At 45.1% G+C, this 17850-nt stretch overlaps 2 protein-coding genes across 2 annotated transcripts in view; one reads left to right on the forward strand and one right to left on the reverse strand.

Annotated features, from left to right (window-relative positions):
* LOC119646854 (ribonuclease P protein subunit p25-like protein) overlaps positions 1-12655 on the reverse strand; it is a 152042-nt gene extending 139387 nt beyond the window's left edge. The window contains exon 1 of the mRNA XM_038047476.1: positions 12535-12655. The gene's annotated coding sequence lies outside the window, so the exon portion shown is untranslated. The remainder of the gene's footprint in view (positions 1-12534) is intronic.
* Positions 12656-12720: 65 nt separating this feature from the next.
* Positions 12721-13546, forward strand: LOC119646855 (peptidyl-prolyl cis-trans isomerase H). Its single transcript, XM_038047478.1, has 3 exons — positions 12721-12923; positions 12992-13168; positions 13228-13546. Exons 1-3 carry the CDS (start codon positions 12840-12842, stop codon positions 13516-13518), a joined length of 552 nt encoding a protein of 183 aa, XP_037903406.1. The 5' UTR covers positions 12721-12839; the 3' UTR covers positions 13519-13546.
* Positions 13547-17850: the final 4304 nt, after the last annotated feature.

Below are 17850 nucleotides of genomic sequence, written 5' to 3' on the forward strand. Positions count from 1 at the left end.
TGGGCTAGTGTTTGCTCATCTCTGGTGCGTGGACCAAAATGGCTATGGGAAGGATACCCAGAACATAAAACCACCATGGAAGACGAGAGAAGGAGTAAACTTACGGTGCAGGGGTTCGGAACCCCAGTACCGGCGGCTTTTGGGAGTGAGCAAGCGGGCTCCCGGTCGTCGATATCCCTCGACCGCAGTGCCTCGGTGGTGGACAACTTGGCCACCTTGGCATATAATGTTACAAGTGATTTGGATCTGGAGAAGGAAGTGTTCAAGCGAAGTACGACCTTACCGAGAAACCCAGTAGCAAGAACAACCAAGGATGACCTGAAGATGGATCGTTGGACGACAAAAACTGTAACAACACCCACAGCATATGTTCAAGATGCGCGACAACAAGAGGTGCTCCAGGAACAAGATAAGGATCCATTCAAAAGAAGCTCATCAACTTTGAGATCTCCACCAATGCTAAAGGCGATGAAGGATAAAGTACAGGCAAGATCAATAACTGGCAAAAGTGAAACATCGTATAAAAGGAATAACCCTGTCGGGGCTTATAAGGAGCGGAGTCCCGATCCGGAGGAATTACCATTTATCCAGCTTGGGGCAAAAATAGTTGAGCTGGCCGAGTTCATCAAGAACAAGCACAACGTGCACCAAGCCATAAAGAATATGGTGAGGGCCATTAGAGTCCTCTATAATAGATCGCAGATGGAGGAAAAGAATACTAAGGATACGCCGAACCCCGCTGCACCAACAGTGTGACAAGCGACCCAAGTGACACCTAACCATACTACCATCGAAACACGCCGAAATAAACGAGTACGGGAAAAAGAGAGGGATCCTTCAAATAATCAGCAGGCACCTAAGAGAAAATAAAGGCGGACAGGAAACTCTGAAAACCAGCACTAATAGCTCTGAAGGAGGAAAGCGTACAGCGAATGTAGAAAAGTCGACCAGCGTTGCGAAGCCCAAGACGAACGGAAACGATGAATGGACTAAGGTTACAAGCAAAAAAGCGAAAGGAAAAGCAAAATTGCGAACCCGTCCAGATGCGATTGTTATCTCCAGTAAGGGTAGTCTGTCCTACGCGGAGATACTCAAAAAGGTCAAAGCTGATCCCGACCTAAAAGATTTGAGCGGAAATGTGAATCGAATCTGAAGAACCCAGAAAGGGGATCTCATGTTCGAGCTGAAAAGATCCAGCGTGGGCAAGGCTGATGACTTTCGCGCTCGGGTGAAGGACTCACTTGGGGAGAATGCCGCAGCGCGTGCCCAAAAACATGAGATCTACATACAATGTAAGGATCTCGATGAAATAACATCAAAAGCAGAAATTTGTACTGCTCTGAAGGAGCAATTCAAGTTGGAAGAACTTACAGAGGAGTCTGTTGTAAGTTTACGAAAAGCCTATGGCGGTACTCAAACGGCCACAATACGAGTACCAGCGGAGGCAGCGCAGATGTTAGCTGCCGGAAAAGTTCGGATTGGATGGGTTGTCTGCCGTTTAAGAGAACAGACTTCACTAAAGAGGAGCTTTAAATGCCTCATGTTTGGGCACTTCGTCAAGGTATGCACCAGCAGCATTGACCGATCCGATCGATGCAGAAGGTGTGGGGAGAAGGGCCATATTGCCAGGGAATGCAATAGGGACCCCGAATGCCTATTGTGCGAGGTGAAAGAGGGACAAGATAACCGGCATATTGCCGGAAGTAGTAAATGTCCTGAATTTAGGAAGGCACTCACTGCAATAAGAAAATGAGGTTTATTCAGATAAACCTCAATCATTGAAGGGTCGCTCAGGATTTACTTGAGCAGACCACGTTCGAATCAGAGATGGAAATCGCCATCATAAGTGAGCCGTACAGAAGCCGTCACGGTGGCGTATGGGTCACAGATTCGACTGGTGGAGCGGCGATATGGGCTTGTGGTCGACAGGCCATACAATGTACTGCAAGTCAGGCAGCTAGTGATATGTCCTGGCGCGTCACCAAACGCTACACCCACAGCGATCACCAGGCAGTTTTCTTTGAGACATGTGTCGAACGTCAGGGCAAAGAGCTATCATGCCCGAAACCGAAAAAGATTTCAGGCTGGTCTACAAAATCTTTGGATGAGCAGAGCTTCTTAGAGATGTGGTTAGATCAACCTAATATAGCAGGCGCCTCTACGGAAAGAGCTATCCATCTGGCTCAATGCATCGCCAAAGCATGTGACGCGTCCATGCCTAGGAGGTGCGCATTCCCCCGTAGAAGACCAAACTACTGGTGGAATGATGAACTGACCGGCCTTCGTTCAGCCTGCCACCGAGCCAGAAGAGCGGCTCAGAGGGCGGTAAGTAGAGTCGATCAAGGGCAGAAATAGTGCGCCTACAAGGCAGCCCGCAAAACCCTCAAGCTCGCCATCCAGCGAAGCAAGAGGAAATGCTTTAAGGAGCTCTGCTCAGAAGCGGACGTAAATCCGTGGGGGAGAGCTTATGGAATCGTGATGGGACGATTTAGAGGCCGTTCGTCTGCCCACCCTCTTGTTGAAAATCATCCAGGGGTTATTCCCCCAGCAAGAGGAGAACACCGACACATTCCAACCACCTCTGAATGTGACGGCAATCCCGCCAGTCACCAGAGACGAGCTCCTGGAGATCTGCGGCAGAATAGGAGACAATAAAGCAGCGGGTCTGGACGGAATACCGAATAAGACCCTTAAGCTTGCCGTGAAATCCAGACCGGACATGTTCGCTGAGTTGTTCGAAGCGTGCATGTCCGAGGGAATATTTCCAGCGGTATGGAAGCGGCAGAAGTTGGTGCTTCTGCCTAAGCCTGGTAAACCTCCAGGTGGACCATCCTCATACCGACCCATATGTCTTTTGGACACGGTGGGGAAAATGCTAGAGCGGGTGATCTATAATAGATTACTCCCGGTAGTTGAGAGCCAAGGCGGCCTTTCAGATCGGCAGTATGGGTTCCGTAAAGCCAGATCAACCATTGATGCCATCAAATTGGTTACTGGCTTGGCCGAAGATGCAATCCATGGAAAGGGTAGTACCAGCAAATATTGCGTGGTAGTAACCCTGGACGTGAAAAATGCATTCAATTCGGCCAATTGGAATCTAATCCGGAAATCCCTAGCGAAAGTTGGTATTCCCGCCTATCTCGCTGCAATTGTCGATAGTTATTTAACTGAAAGGAGGCTCTGATACGACACCGATGACGGACCGCAGGAGTACGTCGTTTCCGCGGGTGTCCCGCAGGGCTCCGTATTGGGCCAACTACTGTGGAACCTCATGTACAACGATGTACTTAATCTTCCCCTTCCGGAGGAAGCCACAGTGATGGGTTACGCTGACGACATTGCACTGGTTGTTGTCGCAAAGCATCTCGAAGATGCGGAGTTATACTCAAGCGAGGCAATCAGTGCTGTCAAATGCTGGTTAGAGAGCTCTCGTCTGACGCTTGCGGAGGAAAAAACGGAAGCGGTCCTCATCAGGAAGCGCCGGAAGAGAAATTACGCCTGTGTTAGAGTCGGGAATCATATCATCACTTCCAAGCCGGCCATCAAATACTTGGGGGTGGTGATAAACAGGAAGCTCAGCTATAAGCAACACGTAGAGTCTGTTTGTGATAAATCATCCAAAGCTAGTATGGCCCTGGCCAGGATGATGCCGAACGTGGGAGGGCCACGGCATACCTCTAGGTTGCTTATAGCCAGGGTGGTGACCTCAATCATGCTCTATGCGACCCCAGTTTGGAGCGAGGCGTTGCGAATGTCAGTTAACACTAGCAAACTGAATGCAGTCTACAGGAGGACAGCTCTGAGGGTATGCTCTGCCTTGAGGGCTGTCTCAGATGATGCAGCATTGGTCATCTCTGGAATGATGCCGATTGACATCTTGACAGATGAGATGGCGAATATATACAATGCGAAGCCAATCTCTCCCTTATTGCAGACGAAGAAGGCTGAGAGGGAGAGATCCATAAATAGATGGTAAGAGCGGTAGGAACGCTCGGGAAAGGGTCGGTGGACGCACAGGCTCATTCCTGCCATCAAGGAGTGGTTGGAGAGACGACACGGTGAGATTAATTATAATCTCACCCAGTTTCTCACGGGGCATGCAGTATATCTCCAATACCTTAACAGGTTTAAATTGGAGACCTCACCCGACTGACGAAATTGCGATGGAGTCCCAGAGGACCCAGAGCATGTATTCTTTCACTGTCCGAGATTTGTGGAAGAAAGGAGGAACCTAGAGGAGACTCTAGGAGAGGTGCTGGTACCAGAAAATCTGGTGCCGAAAATGCTAGCACATCAAGAGAATTGGGATGCGGTCAACTCCATGATCGCATCAATTCAAGATAAATTGCGAAAGGTAGAGGAAAGGAGAAAAACGCGGTCACGTGCGCCGCGTATAGAAGAAATGGGATTAAGCTAGAGTCAGCTGACTCCGCCCCGTGATGTAATACCTTATGGTGGTTCCGCGGGGCAGGGAGGGAGTCGGGGGTGGTTTTAGTGGGTAAAAATCCCACACGCTGGTGTGTCCAGACCAGTGTCTTTTGAAGATTTCCACCTCCTCAAAAAAAAAAAAGCAAAAAAAGATCACACGCTCTTACAAATTTTCGCGTGACAATCGGTCTAGCCGTTTCCGACTAAATCGAGTGTGACAAACAGACAGACGACAGACGAGCAGACAGACACCAACTCGATTCTAATTATTATATTATTTACGCACTTTCTCTTGCTTTGCTCTCTGTATTGTGTAGATAGCACGGCCATTAATTATGAATGTCGTAGGCATGAGACTTTGCTTGTCCTACTAGGACGCTTAGAACTGTCAATCTAACATATTAAAATTGTATATCGTTATGAGTGACGTATTTAAAAATCTAGTCATTTGATTTTTAATGTTTTGTGTAAAACAAAACCTTATTAAAATCGGTTTACTGTCTTTCTGTCATTTTTTTTCCGTAAGTGGAAATCTTCCAAAGACACTGGTACACATGTTCCAGGGTGTAGGATTTTTACCCAGTAAAACAACCTCCTAACTCCTGTCCTCTTCCCCGCGGAACCACCACAAAGTATTTCGTCGTGGGGTGGACATGACTCTAGCCTCTCCCTTCGTCCATCGATTGCATTCGCAACCGCACCTTTTCCGCCTCCTCTGGCTCTCTTAATATGCACTGAATCCGCACTTCTATGTCGTTTACTGTATTTTTCCAATTATAATTTCCGGTGCTAGTGTTCCTCCCAATGTCTCCTCCAGACTGTTCCTTTCCTCAGCGAATCTAGGACAATGGAAGGAAACATGCTCCGGGTCCTCCGGAATACCATCGCAGCTGGTACAATTGGGTGAGCTGTCCAGTTTAAACCTATAGAGGTATTTACGATAACCGCCATATCCCGTGAGAAACTGCGTGAGATCATAGTTTATTTCACCATGCATTCTCTACGTCTACACCTTGATGCTAGGAATCAATTTGTGGGTTCATCGACTTTTTTTCGCCTGTTCCCACCATTCCTGCCATCTGCTTAAGGATTCCTCCCTTTCGGCGTTTTTCATTTGCCGATCAAAGGAAGAATCGCGTCCATCAGAGATACGTGCCATCTTATCGGCAAATTAATTGATTGATTTTTTTTTAGAGTTTAAATGATTGATGGTCGGTCAAAGGCTAGTATAGGTCCCAGAGCGAAACGGGGATTGGTACCCAAGATGGAGAAAACGCCTGCAGAACCAACACCAACAGCTCTACTACCAAAACCTATCTCGACCTCTATGTGGTGATCGCTGCGAAAAACTGCAGACGGAGAAGGATGAAGGCGAGTCTCCCGCGCCTAAAAACGAGATAAATCATACCAACTGATCCTCCAGGTTGAGGGTTGAGTAGGACTGACAACCTTACACGGAAAACCCAAGTTACCAAGCCACAGAAGGAACCTCGGACAGGATGGAATTTAAAACGACGAACCCGGCAACGACAACGGAATAACGATTTGATCATTTTCTCATGGAAGGTACCCTCCCTGTACAGACCGAATGCAGCTGAGCAGCAAGCCGATACCCTGTCCCTATATAATTCTGATGTAGCAGCGTTGCAAGAGATGCGCTGGACAGAGATCGGTTTCCTGGAGAAGAGCAGCTACACCATATATTATAGCGGCCATCCAATAAACCATGTGCTCGAAGTAGGTTTCTTAATCAGAAAAAAAAATTAAACCTGCTGTTATCGGCTTTGAAAATATAAGCGAAAGGCTACGCACTCTGCACTTGAGAGGCAAATTTAGAAATATAAGCCTCATGAACGTTCATGCCCCTGCAAAGGAGACTGCAGGGTCGGAGAAGGATACCTTCTGCGAGGCAGTTGAGTGAGGCTGTCCCAAGTATGATATCAAAATCATACTTGGAGATTTCAACAGTCAAGTAGGGACGGAGCCCGTATTCAGGCGATACGTTCACTCCAATGATAACAGACTGCGGGTTATTCAGTTAGCAGTATCGCACGAAATGATTATTGGAAGTACCTGGTTTGCGCGGAAAGCGACGCACAAACATACGTGACCCTCTCCAAACCACTTTCAACCAAATTGTCCACGTGCTGATTGAACGCCGTCACCTCTCAGCCTAATATAATAATAATAAATGTCAGAACACATAGGAGGGGCAATATAGACTCGGATCACTATCTCGTTCTCATAATGCTCCGGGCTTGAATAACAACACCACCCAGAATCCCTTCTGACAATCAGGTGAGAGTTAACACTGCATCCATCCACAGAACAGCCCAACGCAACACCTATAAGAGGGAAATGGATGCCGCAATAACCGCAGTCAACAGACATCCTGGAGATGAAGCATCAACAAATGATCTTCATAATCACCTGAAGAACGTTATCATAAATACGGCCACAAACATACTTGACCCCAGCCGCAAAAAGAGTCGGAACGGCTGGTTTGACGATGAATGGAGGCTAGCTACGGAACGGAAGATTGCTGCATACCGAGTAATATTGCATTCTCAAAGAACGCGGGCACGCGCAGAGACTTATCACGAACTCCGTCGGGCGGAGAAGCGATTTCACAGACGGAAAAAGGAAGCCTGGGAGAACCAACAAATCTGTGAACCAGAAAAGTACAGGGAGCAACCGCATCAGGCGCGCAAGTTTTACCAACAAGTCAGCATGGTAAAGCCTTATACACATTGATGCTCATCCTGCCGAGACAAAGAGAGAAATCGGATTGCCGACAGAATGGGCATATTGGAGCGATGGGTTGAGCACTTTAATGATCTACAGAACAACCAGAATATCGGCGAGTTGGAGGTCCAACCAACTGAAGACGACGGACAAATGCAGCCACCACCCAGCATAGAAGAAGCAGTCCGTGCAATCGACCGGCTTAAAAATCATAAGTCGCCAGGAGCCGATGGAATTACAGCCGGATTGGTTAAATATGGAGGCGACCAACTATAATACACCAAATGGTTCATCAACTTGTGCTCAAGGTGTGGGACAGCGCAGGCATTATCTGTCTCATACATAAAAAGGGAGATATTACACAGTGCAGCAATTATAGAGGCATCACGTTGCTGAGTACCATTTATAACATATTCTCCTCTATCTTACTAGGCCGGATAGCCCCTTACGCCTAGAACATAATTGGCCCATACCAAAGAAGCTTCACTCCAGGAAAATCAGCAACAGATCAGATTTTCTCTCTGCGCACTCTCTCGCACTGGTCAAACAAGGAGAATGAAGATAGGAGACTACAGCTTTGAGACTGTTCAAAATTTCTGTTATCTAGGGTCGAAAATCACAATCGAAAACAGCTATGACGATGAAATCCGTGCACGGTTGTTGGCAGTCAACAGAGCTTATTTCAGCTTACAAAAACTGTTCCGCTCGAAACGTCTCACCATAGGGTCAAAGCTCTTACTGTACAAGACAATGATCTTGCCAGTCCTCATGTATTCCTCGGCGACTTGGGTTCTTAGCAAGAAGAATTGTAAACTCTTGGCCGCGCTCGAGGGAAGAATCCTCTGAAGAATTTTTGGCCCCCTACATGAGGATGGACGATTCTGTAGCCTACATAACGACGAAATCTATGAGCGATACCATGACCGTCTGGTTGTGGATAAAATCTCAATAGGTTACTGTGGGCGGGTCACTTAATCCGTATGGATGAGGATGATCCAGCCCGGAAAGTCTATAAGGGCAATATCTATGGTAGAAAAAGAAGACGGGGCAGACCCTGCCTGAGACGGAACGATGGCATAGGCCAGAATGCCAGGCCGCTTTTAGAGATATCGAATTGGTGGTCCTATATATATATAACTTGAAATATGACCTCAATAATTATTATATTTTGAACTGAGGTCTTTTTTTTCTAACCCTCTCCCAGGAAGCGTTCCCCCGTTATATTTGAAGCGGCAGGAGGCTAACAAATAAGTTGGCGTGGGCCGCCGCAGCGCCACCATGTCATCGCCTCCCCCTCTTAAGGGGGTCATCCCGTGTGTCGGGTTGGAGAAATCGATTTTTTTTTTACCATGAATTGTATCTATATATAGTGGAGAATATGTGGGCGTAGGACATGTCGAGAAAAGAATGGGAACGCGGCTTAGAAATGAAAAGAAGAATTACAAAGGCATTGGTGGAAAAGGTTATTAACGGGCTCACTACATTTTTTCGGCTAGCTATTCGTCGACACGCAAATTCGATAGAAGGAATGAAGCAAGAAATTTGGGCAACTTTCTTCCATAAATGTTCTATAGATGAAGATCCTCAGCATCAAAATTGTCCAGCGGGCGAGGACAGTTGGTGCAAAGTCGCAAAGCGAAAGCTAAAGGAGAACTGGATAGTTTCCACCACGAGAAGGCACCTTTGACTGAAGAAGTTCAAACAGTCATCAAACCAATCTACGAAGATTTGTCACGAGATGATTTCTTGAACAGATGTTCAGGAGCAGAGACCCAGAATAACAATGAGTCGTTAAATGCATTGATTTGGACTTTCGCTCCTAAACACCCTCATTCTGGGGCCAAGGATGTAGAGATAGTCACTTTTCTGGCTGTAATTATTTTCAATGAAGGATTCAATGGCATTCTCAAAATCCTAGTGACAATGGGATGTCAAGTTGGTCACATATGTCAGGTTTATGCCGACCGTGGAATATTGTCCACATTAAAATGCCGTTTAGTTTTTTTTCTTCAGATGAACACAGCGCCCTCCAGCGTGGCAGCAGAAAAACACCTTTTTTTGGAGATGGGTGCATAAATTGACACGAATTCCGAAAACTAGCTACGATATCAAGCTGAAAAATTTATCACATATACTAGAGATATCAATAAACATATGGTGAAAAAATCATAAAAATTAATAGACCATTAGCTTAATCCCAACTACAATTTTATTTTATTATGTGTATATATATATTTCGGGAGCAACTTACTCCCTTCATCAGTACAAAGCTAATGAAAACAATTACGATTCTATGGTTCTATTTATACTAAAAACACTAATTACCTAAATTACTTTTACCAAGAAAGAAAATAGAAAAAACATTAAATTATTAACTTAATTATCTATTAATTACCGCGGCAAGTCTTATTAGTTTTGAGGGGCAATTACCGGAATCTGTATTTAATAACCGCGTCGCGTCTTCTCTCAGAATTTCCAGACTTTCCCAAGGGTCCAGGGTTGTCGTTCGGTTTGTATGACTCAAGAGCTCAAGGTTATCGCGTTGAATGATATGGGCTTCTTCGACTATGTGCGCTGCCACTGATGACCTTATGGACGATTTTTGTTTCCGAACACAATTTACTGCTTCCCTAATATGCTCGTCAAATCTCGTCGTTATCAGGCGTTTCGTTTGTCCTATGTATATTTTGTTGCAGTCGCTGCACGTTATTCGATAAATTCCACTTTTCTCGTTCGCTCCCAAGGGATCCTTAACGCTGCTCAGTAAACTCCGCAAGGTTGATGATCGACTCGAACCTACGATTTCCAGTTGGTACTTTTTTGCCCAGTTCCTGATGTTGTTGAATAGGTAGGAGTATGGGATACTTATTCGTCTGGTGGTTGCCTCCTTCTGCTGCGAAAATAGCGTTGTATAGGCATGCCTATTGTGTTGCCTGACTTTCCTTCCAATCAATTTCTCAATGGTCTGAGAATTATACCCATTTTTAACAGCGGTGTCAATAATGTACTGTCGTTCTTTATTGAAACCGCTTATTGAAAGAGGGTATCTGATCAGTCGGTGAATCATGCAATTATAGGCAGCCATTTTCTGGGAAAACGTGTGATGTGAAGTTGCCGGTATCGTTCTCTGCGTTGCTGTAGGCTTACGGTATATCTCGAACTTAAGCTTCCCGTTAGAGTTGACGACATTTAGATCCAGGAAAGGTAGAACCCCATCCTTTTCTACCTCTAGTGTAAACTCGATTTTATTATGAATCTTGTTTATAGAGGAGATGACCATGTCTATGTCGTCCCTACTAACGATCGCAAATACGTCGTCTACATACCTAAACCATACTTTAGGCATTATTCCCCTCGATTCAATTTCTTCTTCGATTGATGACATAAACCTTTCAGTGAGTAATGGCGAGAGGGGGTTCCCCATCGCTACTCCCGAAGTAGTTTTGTAGAATTTGTCCCGAAATATAAAATAGTTTTCGTTCATGCAGAGCCTGGCAAGGTTAGCATAGATACGAACTTTTCTTCTCCATTCCGGGCCAGATCCAAACTGGTTCAGCCATCTTTCGAGTTCGAAAATTGACTCTTTTACTGGTGTGTTGGGGAACAATGCCTTTACATCAAACGACACCATCACCTCGTCATCACCCATCCTCTCAATGCGTTGCAGCTTCTCTATTAATTCATGGGAGTTAGCAATGAATACTTGCTATTCGTCGTCCCTAGGTTCTGGCACTCATTAATCAACCACTTGGCTATGTTATACGTCGGTGAGTTCGAGTCAGCAATAATTTCTCGCATTTCCTCTCCTTCCTTGTGGATCTTCGGCTGACATCTGATTCTTGGAAGCGCAGGATTAGGCGACTCCGAAGCCCAATATTCGGGAATACCGCACTAGCTTCCTTCAATGCTCGATCAACCCTTTTGATGGATTCGGGCAGTGGATTGTTCCTCAGTTCGAAAAAATTTTTCCACTCTCCAATTTTCGGAAAACAGCCTGGTCATACTTAGTTTTTTCCATGACGACGACGTTGTTATAATTAAGTTAATAATTTAATGTTTTTTCTATTTTCTTTCTTGGTAAAAGTAATTTAGGTAATTAGTGTTTTTAGTATAAATAGAACCATAGAATCGTAATTGTTTTCATTAGCTTTGTACTGATGAAGGGAGTAAGTTGCTCCCGAAATATATATATACATAATAAAATAAAATTGTAGTTGGGATTAAGCTAATGGTCTATTAATTTTTAGACTTAACTACAAACAGAAGGCGATATCTAACAATTTTAGAAAAAATCATGTTTCTATCTTTATCCACTCCTCCAAAATAATTTTTCAAAAAAGGGCAAAAAAACGGCCTTCACACGGGATGACCCCCTTAAGAAGAAGACAGGAGGAGGACGGAGCCACTCGTCGCGTAGTTGAGTGAATCAACTCGAAGCTAATCCTTCTGTCGATGCCTCTGCGTGTTAGTTTTTTTTTTATTTTGCTCTTCCGTGGTTAGGCCGTTTGTGATTCTCGGGAAAGAAATTTTCGGTGGTATCAACCCGTCTCGAGACTGCACGTCTCTACTAGAGTAGATTATCCCGGGTGGGTTTAGGTGTTTGGCTATCGAGTCAAAGCACGTACGAAAATCTCTGTGTCCTGTAAGGGAGATAATATTGAATCAAAAACCCCCGCCCTCATTTCGCCGAACTGCTAGCATTCGGATTAGGTACAACGCGTGCCATCCGATTCCTGTTAAAGGAAAGGCTGATTGAGATCGTTAGAGATGGTGTTGGCGTCAAGGTGATGCAACAGTCTTACTCTCACCTTAACATAAGCGATAGTCTAGCACTTTTAATACGTATTCACTTATTCACTCTTTGCGTTAGTTTCTTTGGATTCAAATTCATATCTGTCTCATATAAGTACATACCGATAAGTTGACAACAAAAGTATTTTTTTAAAAACACTTGATTTCAGTGCGTTGGTATGGCCATTAAACAAAGACTATAGGATAAGTGAAGCTTTCCCTAAATAGTGTCTTCCAGTTGGGAATAGTTTAATCATCGACAAGGGCAACAACGTGCGTAGAGGGATAAACAAAACAATGTTGAACGAACTTTAAATCTGGTCTCTATAAAAAAAAAATATTTCTGACGAGAAAGGTGTAAAGCAAAGAAAATTAGCTTGTCGCAAAGCAATAACTCCTCTATCACCAGAGCTCTTTCGGAATGCCTTATGAATATTATTAACTATTTCACAATATATACAATTGTGGTTATTCCCGACTTGACGCTCAATTATAATGCACTGACGCACTTTACAAGTTATGTCCCTTCACTCAAAAATATGATTTTTGTAAAAATAATTCAAGACTTACCAAATAATCCAAATAAATTGCACAAAACATTCACTAAATCACGAAAACACTCCGAAAGCCAACACAACCCGTAGTACGGCCGGTGTTTTGTTTTGACATGTGCTACAATTCGCCGTGTTCTTTCTCATGTTGTCCCTATAGTAATGCAGAGAAACAGCAGAATTGAAATTAAGGACAAGCTGTCAAGCGATGTAAACAATATTTATAACCTCAAGAAAAAGTATAGGAAAGAACGAAAATAGCCGGGTTTTCAACTGAAGTTTCAATTAAATCAAGACCAGAAAAAGCTTTAGTTTACTTTAAAAATGCCGACGTGGAATCAGATTCAATCTCAGCTCAGGAATCCCAACAATCCGGTTGTATTCTTCGATATTTCTGTCGGAACTACTGTGAGTATCCTCACTTGCTCGTTTTCTGAAAGTCTAATCGTGTTATCAACAAATGTTTCCCATTCCAGGACATTGGTCGCATGATTTTTGAATTATTTGCCGATGCAGTACCAAAAACAAGCGAAAATTTCCGCCAATTCTGTACAGGAGAGTATAAGAAGGACGGTGTTCCGTTGGGTTATAAAGGCGCGAATTTCCATCGAGTTATTAAGGATTTCATGATTCAAGGCGGTGATTTTGTTAATGTAAGACGACAGGGCTATCAGTTGACTTCAATATAATCAACACATTACTCTACTTGCAGGGTGACGGTACTGGGGTAATGAGTATTTACGGAGGCACATTCCAAGACGAAAATTTCATATTGAAACACGACTCTCCCGGGCTTCTCTCGATGGCAAACAGTGGAAAGGACACGAATGGATGTCAATTTTTTATTACCTGTGCGAAGTGCAACTTCCTGGACAATAAGCACGTAGTGTTCGGACGAGTGCTCGATGGGCTGTTGATAATGAGAAAGATCGAAAATGTTCCAACTGGACCGAACAATAAACCAAAATTACCAGTGACGATATCGCAATGTGGACAAATGTAGAAATAAAAAAAAGCTTTTTATATATTAATGGCCGCGTATTATTTTCCAAACTATTCAGTTTTGAATTCACAACTGTAAATCATCCTTCAGCCTGCGCCTCAAGCATACATTTTCAGCCAGATCCAATGGTTTCTCAACATGTGTCCTCTTGAAGATGTCTTTATGATTCTACACTAGCAAGAACGACGAATTTTATACTTTTCTTTTATTTAAAGATTGAGGGATCCTAAAAAACCGGTATCCGGTCTAGGCCTGCCCTAGTGAGGAAGTCCAGACAAGTTTCCGAGGAATACATGAGGACTGGCAAGATCATAGTCTTGTACAGTAAGAGCTTTGACCTTATGATGAGACGTTTCGAGCGGAACAGTTTTTGTAAGCTGAAAAAGGCTCTGTTGGCTGACAACAACCGTGCGCGGATTTCATCATCGTAGCTGTTATTGGTTGTAATTTTCGACCCTAGATAGGAGAAATTGTCAACGGTCTCAAAGTTGTATTCTCCTATCCTTATTCTTCCTGTTTGGCCAGTGCGGTTTGATGTTGTTGGTTGATTCGTCTTCGGTGCTGACGTTGTCATCATATATTTTGTCTTGCCTTCATTGATGTGCAGCCCAAGATCTCGCGCCGATAGCCGCCTGCTCGATCTGGATGAAGGCAGTTTGTGCGTCTCAGGGGGTTCTTCCCATGATGTCGATATCGTCAGCATAGGCCAGTAGTTGGGTGGACTTAAAGATACCGAATTCTCTCATGGCCGTGTACAGTTTTACCCTGGCTATGGTCTCATAGGCGGCTTTAAAGTCGATGAAAAGATGGTGCAACTGATGTCCATATTCCAACAATTTTTCCATCGCTTGCCGCACTGTGTGATATCTCCCTTTTTATGTATGAGACACATAATGCTTCGTTGCCAGTCGTCAGGCATTGATTCGCTGCCCCACACTTTGAGTGTAAGTTGATGAACCGCTTGGTGTAATTGGTCACCTCCATATTTAACCAATTCGGCTGTAATTCCATCGGCTCTTGGCAGCGTATGATTTTTAAGCCGACTGATCATACAGACTGTTTCTTCTATACTTTGTGGTAGCACCATTTGTCCGTCCTCTTGTATAGGAGGACTTCCAACTTGCTGATATTATGGTTGTTGAACAATTCATCAGAAGACTCAACCAATCACTCCAATAATCCTATTCCCCTCTTTGACTCGACCGGATGAGCATCGAGGTGTATAAGGCTTCATCCTGCTGACTTGCTGGTAAAGCTTCCGCGCCTAGTGCGGTCGCTCTCTATACTTTTTGAGTTCACAGATCCGTTGGCTTTCCCCAGACTTCCTTCTTCCCTCTGTGTAGTCGCTTCTCCGCTCGACGGAGCTCGGGATAAGTCTCCGGATGGTCACTGTAATATATGGTGTGGTGGCTCTTCTACAGGAAACCAGTCCCTGTCCCTATTTTGGGACAGGGTGTCGACTAACTGCTTGGCAGCTCCTCCTCTGTACAAGCGCAGGCTCCATGAAAAAATGCGCAAACCATTATTCCGTTTCCAGTCCGAGGCTCCATTTATAACAAGTTGTTTTCCGTGTAGGGTTGTCAGCCCTACCCAACCCCCAACCTGGAGGACCAGTTGGTACAATTTGTCCCGTTTTTAGGCGAGGGAGACTCGCCTTCATCCTTCTCCCTCTGCAGCTTTTCGTTAAGAAAGTGCTCCCAACGTTCACCACATGGAGGTGGAGATAGGTTTTGGTAATAGAGCTGTTGGTGTTGGTTCAGCAGGCGTTTCCCAGGTTTTATGCTCCATCGTGGGTTTCGCTCCGAGACCTATACCCCCCCACTTGATGTCGGGTCGGACCATATGGGAAGTAAGGTACTCCCTCTTTTTTTTTGTTTCGGGCATAGTTTTATACCAGAGGCAACTCGTCAGACGCTGCTTCACCTCTATCACAGTTCGGAGATATTAAATTCGCAAAGCACCACATGACTGCGAATTATATTGAACATCAATCCGTCCATAATTTAGCGCGAATTGCGTGACCATACCATCGAAGACGTCTCTCTTGCAAATTTTCCACGATCGATGCAACCCAATAACGATCGCGGATATCCTCATTTCGGATCTTCGTCTCCATTACCGCAAGACGCCGTTCATTGTCTTTTATAGTCGGCCAACACTCAGAACCATAGAGGGCGACAGAACAGACGACATTGCGGCAAATTTTAGATTTGAAACGTTCGTTGCTACGTTGGTGACAAAGAACACCCAGTTGTGGAACGCCACTTCATCCAGGTTGCGTTAATGTGTGAAGCAATTTCATAGCGCAGTTCCCCATTGGCTGATAGCGTGGAGCCGAGGTATTCAAATCGCTCAATTCCGGGCAAATCACCGCCGCTGACAGTGATAGTGCCTGTTTCATGGGAATCGGCTGTCAAAAATTCAGCTTTGTTTAGATTCAATCTGAGATCGTGTTGCATGAGGCGATCATTCCATTTTTGGACAAGTTGCTCGAGATCATTTTTGCTATCAGATGCTACGAAAGCATCATCTGCATAAAGCTGTGTATAGGGCGCTGGTCGTTGGATGTCGCGTGTGACAGTGTCCATAACAAGAACAAAGAGGGCGCTTCCTTGATGGACACCAACAGATACACGAAGCGGTTTTGATACACCCACCATACTTCGAACTTTACTTTTCGGATAGTGATAGAGCAATTGAACCCAGCGCACGAATTCTTCTGACACCAAGTGTTGTCGTAAAGCATACCAGATAAGTTCGCGTGGCACACGGTCAAACGTTCTCTCTAGATCCAGAAACGCAATGTAAAGAGGGCCATGCTTCTCACGGTGTTTCTCCATGAGTAACCGCGCAGCGTGTATTGTGTCCGCAGTTTTTGACAAATCCGACCTGATTCACGCTTATTTCAACGATTTCGCGAATACGATTGTCAAGAATGCGTTCAAAAATCATCATGGGATGGGAAAGTAACCGGATCGGACAGAAATTTGAACATTCTGCTGGACTACCTGTCTTTTTCCATATTGGAACAGTGGTACTTTCTTGCCAGTCACATGGTGTTCTACCTTCTTGAATAACCCGATTAAAGAATTCACTGGGCCGTAGTGTTGGGTCCCAACTCTTCGTTTTCCAGAGCTCAGATGCGATGTCATCAGGTCCTGTGGCTTTCCCCGATTTCATTCGTTTTATTGCCCCCTCGACTTCAGTTGCGCTTACAGTTAAGCCCATGAGTGTTTAACGTAGGTACCTGTCTGGAAGACTTAATCCCACGATCTTCTTAGGACACGGATTGATTTTGTGACCACAATCAGAGCCCCGCTGAGATAAGCAACAACGGTACCAGTCTATACCAAGTGCATGGCTTAGTATTCATACCGGTGGATTCAAGACCTACCTAAATCTCTACCGAACTAAGGAGTACGGCGCCCGTGTTGAAACGCAACGCCACGTCGAGGCCCGAAGGTCTCTTCTCACTTGAGCATAACCAGCAACCCCTATGAAACTGCCACTAGGGGGCCTACCGCAAATAACCGAGCTGTCCTCACATACAACGGGAGTTCACCTGAAGTATGAGAGTCCAGGGGCTATCCCGGTTCCCATGGTACCAGTATACCCCTGGTAAGGTTTCGTGACAAATTTGCCACTTCAGATGAGTCCCCGTGCAGACTTGGGTCTGATCGCCCTGATTAGTCCTTTGGAGCATTCGCCTACTGCATCACGGCCGGCAAGCCAAAGAGAGTACAGCGTCTCCCGGTACCACCACTATGGAGGTTCTCCTCGACCACTTGGTTTTGGTTTGGCCGATAGGGTTGCCGCCCCGTCTTCCTCACTGCCACCTCTGAGCACCACTTTGCAGCGACAAGGAAAAATACCCTCCTTCAATCAAGCGTTGAACGCTCCAATCAGCAATTCTGACCGCTGGCGGAACACCAGTTTATAAACTTCCGCTGGGATGCCATCAGGACCAGGCGACTTCTTGTTTTTTATAGTGAGAACCGTTTCTTCGAGCTCTCTCATTGTGAAAAGGGGGCAATCCTCGACGCTTTCCGCGCTATTGACATCAACCCGTACAGGATGCCTGGGAAGTAACGCCCATACAATGCGGTCCATCTGGTTGGTATGCAAAGTTTCCGCAGAGCCCCGATTTTCCGGGTGACAAGCTTATAGCTTCCGCACGGGTTCTCATTCACCTCGTTCACCAGGTTCTGCCAGCTGCGACCTTTGCTTTTATTTATAGCGTTGTGGCGTCTCTTTTTTTGCTGATCTATACTGTGCTTTTACGTTATGTTATGCCAAACGGCGGAGCTTATCAGAATCCCTCCGTAGGTCGGC

Source organism: Hermetia illucens, chromosome 1 (genome assembly GCF_905115235.1).
Source record: "Hermetia illucens chromosome 1, iHerIll2.2.curated.20191125, whole genome shotgun sequence".
NCBI lineage: Eukaryota > Metazoa > Arthropoda > Insecta > Diptera > Stratiomyidae > Hermetia > Hermetia illucens.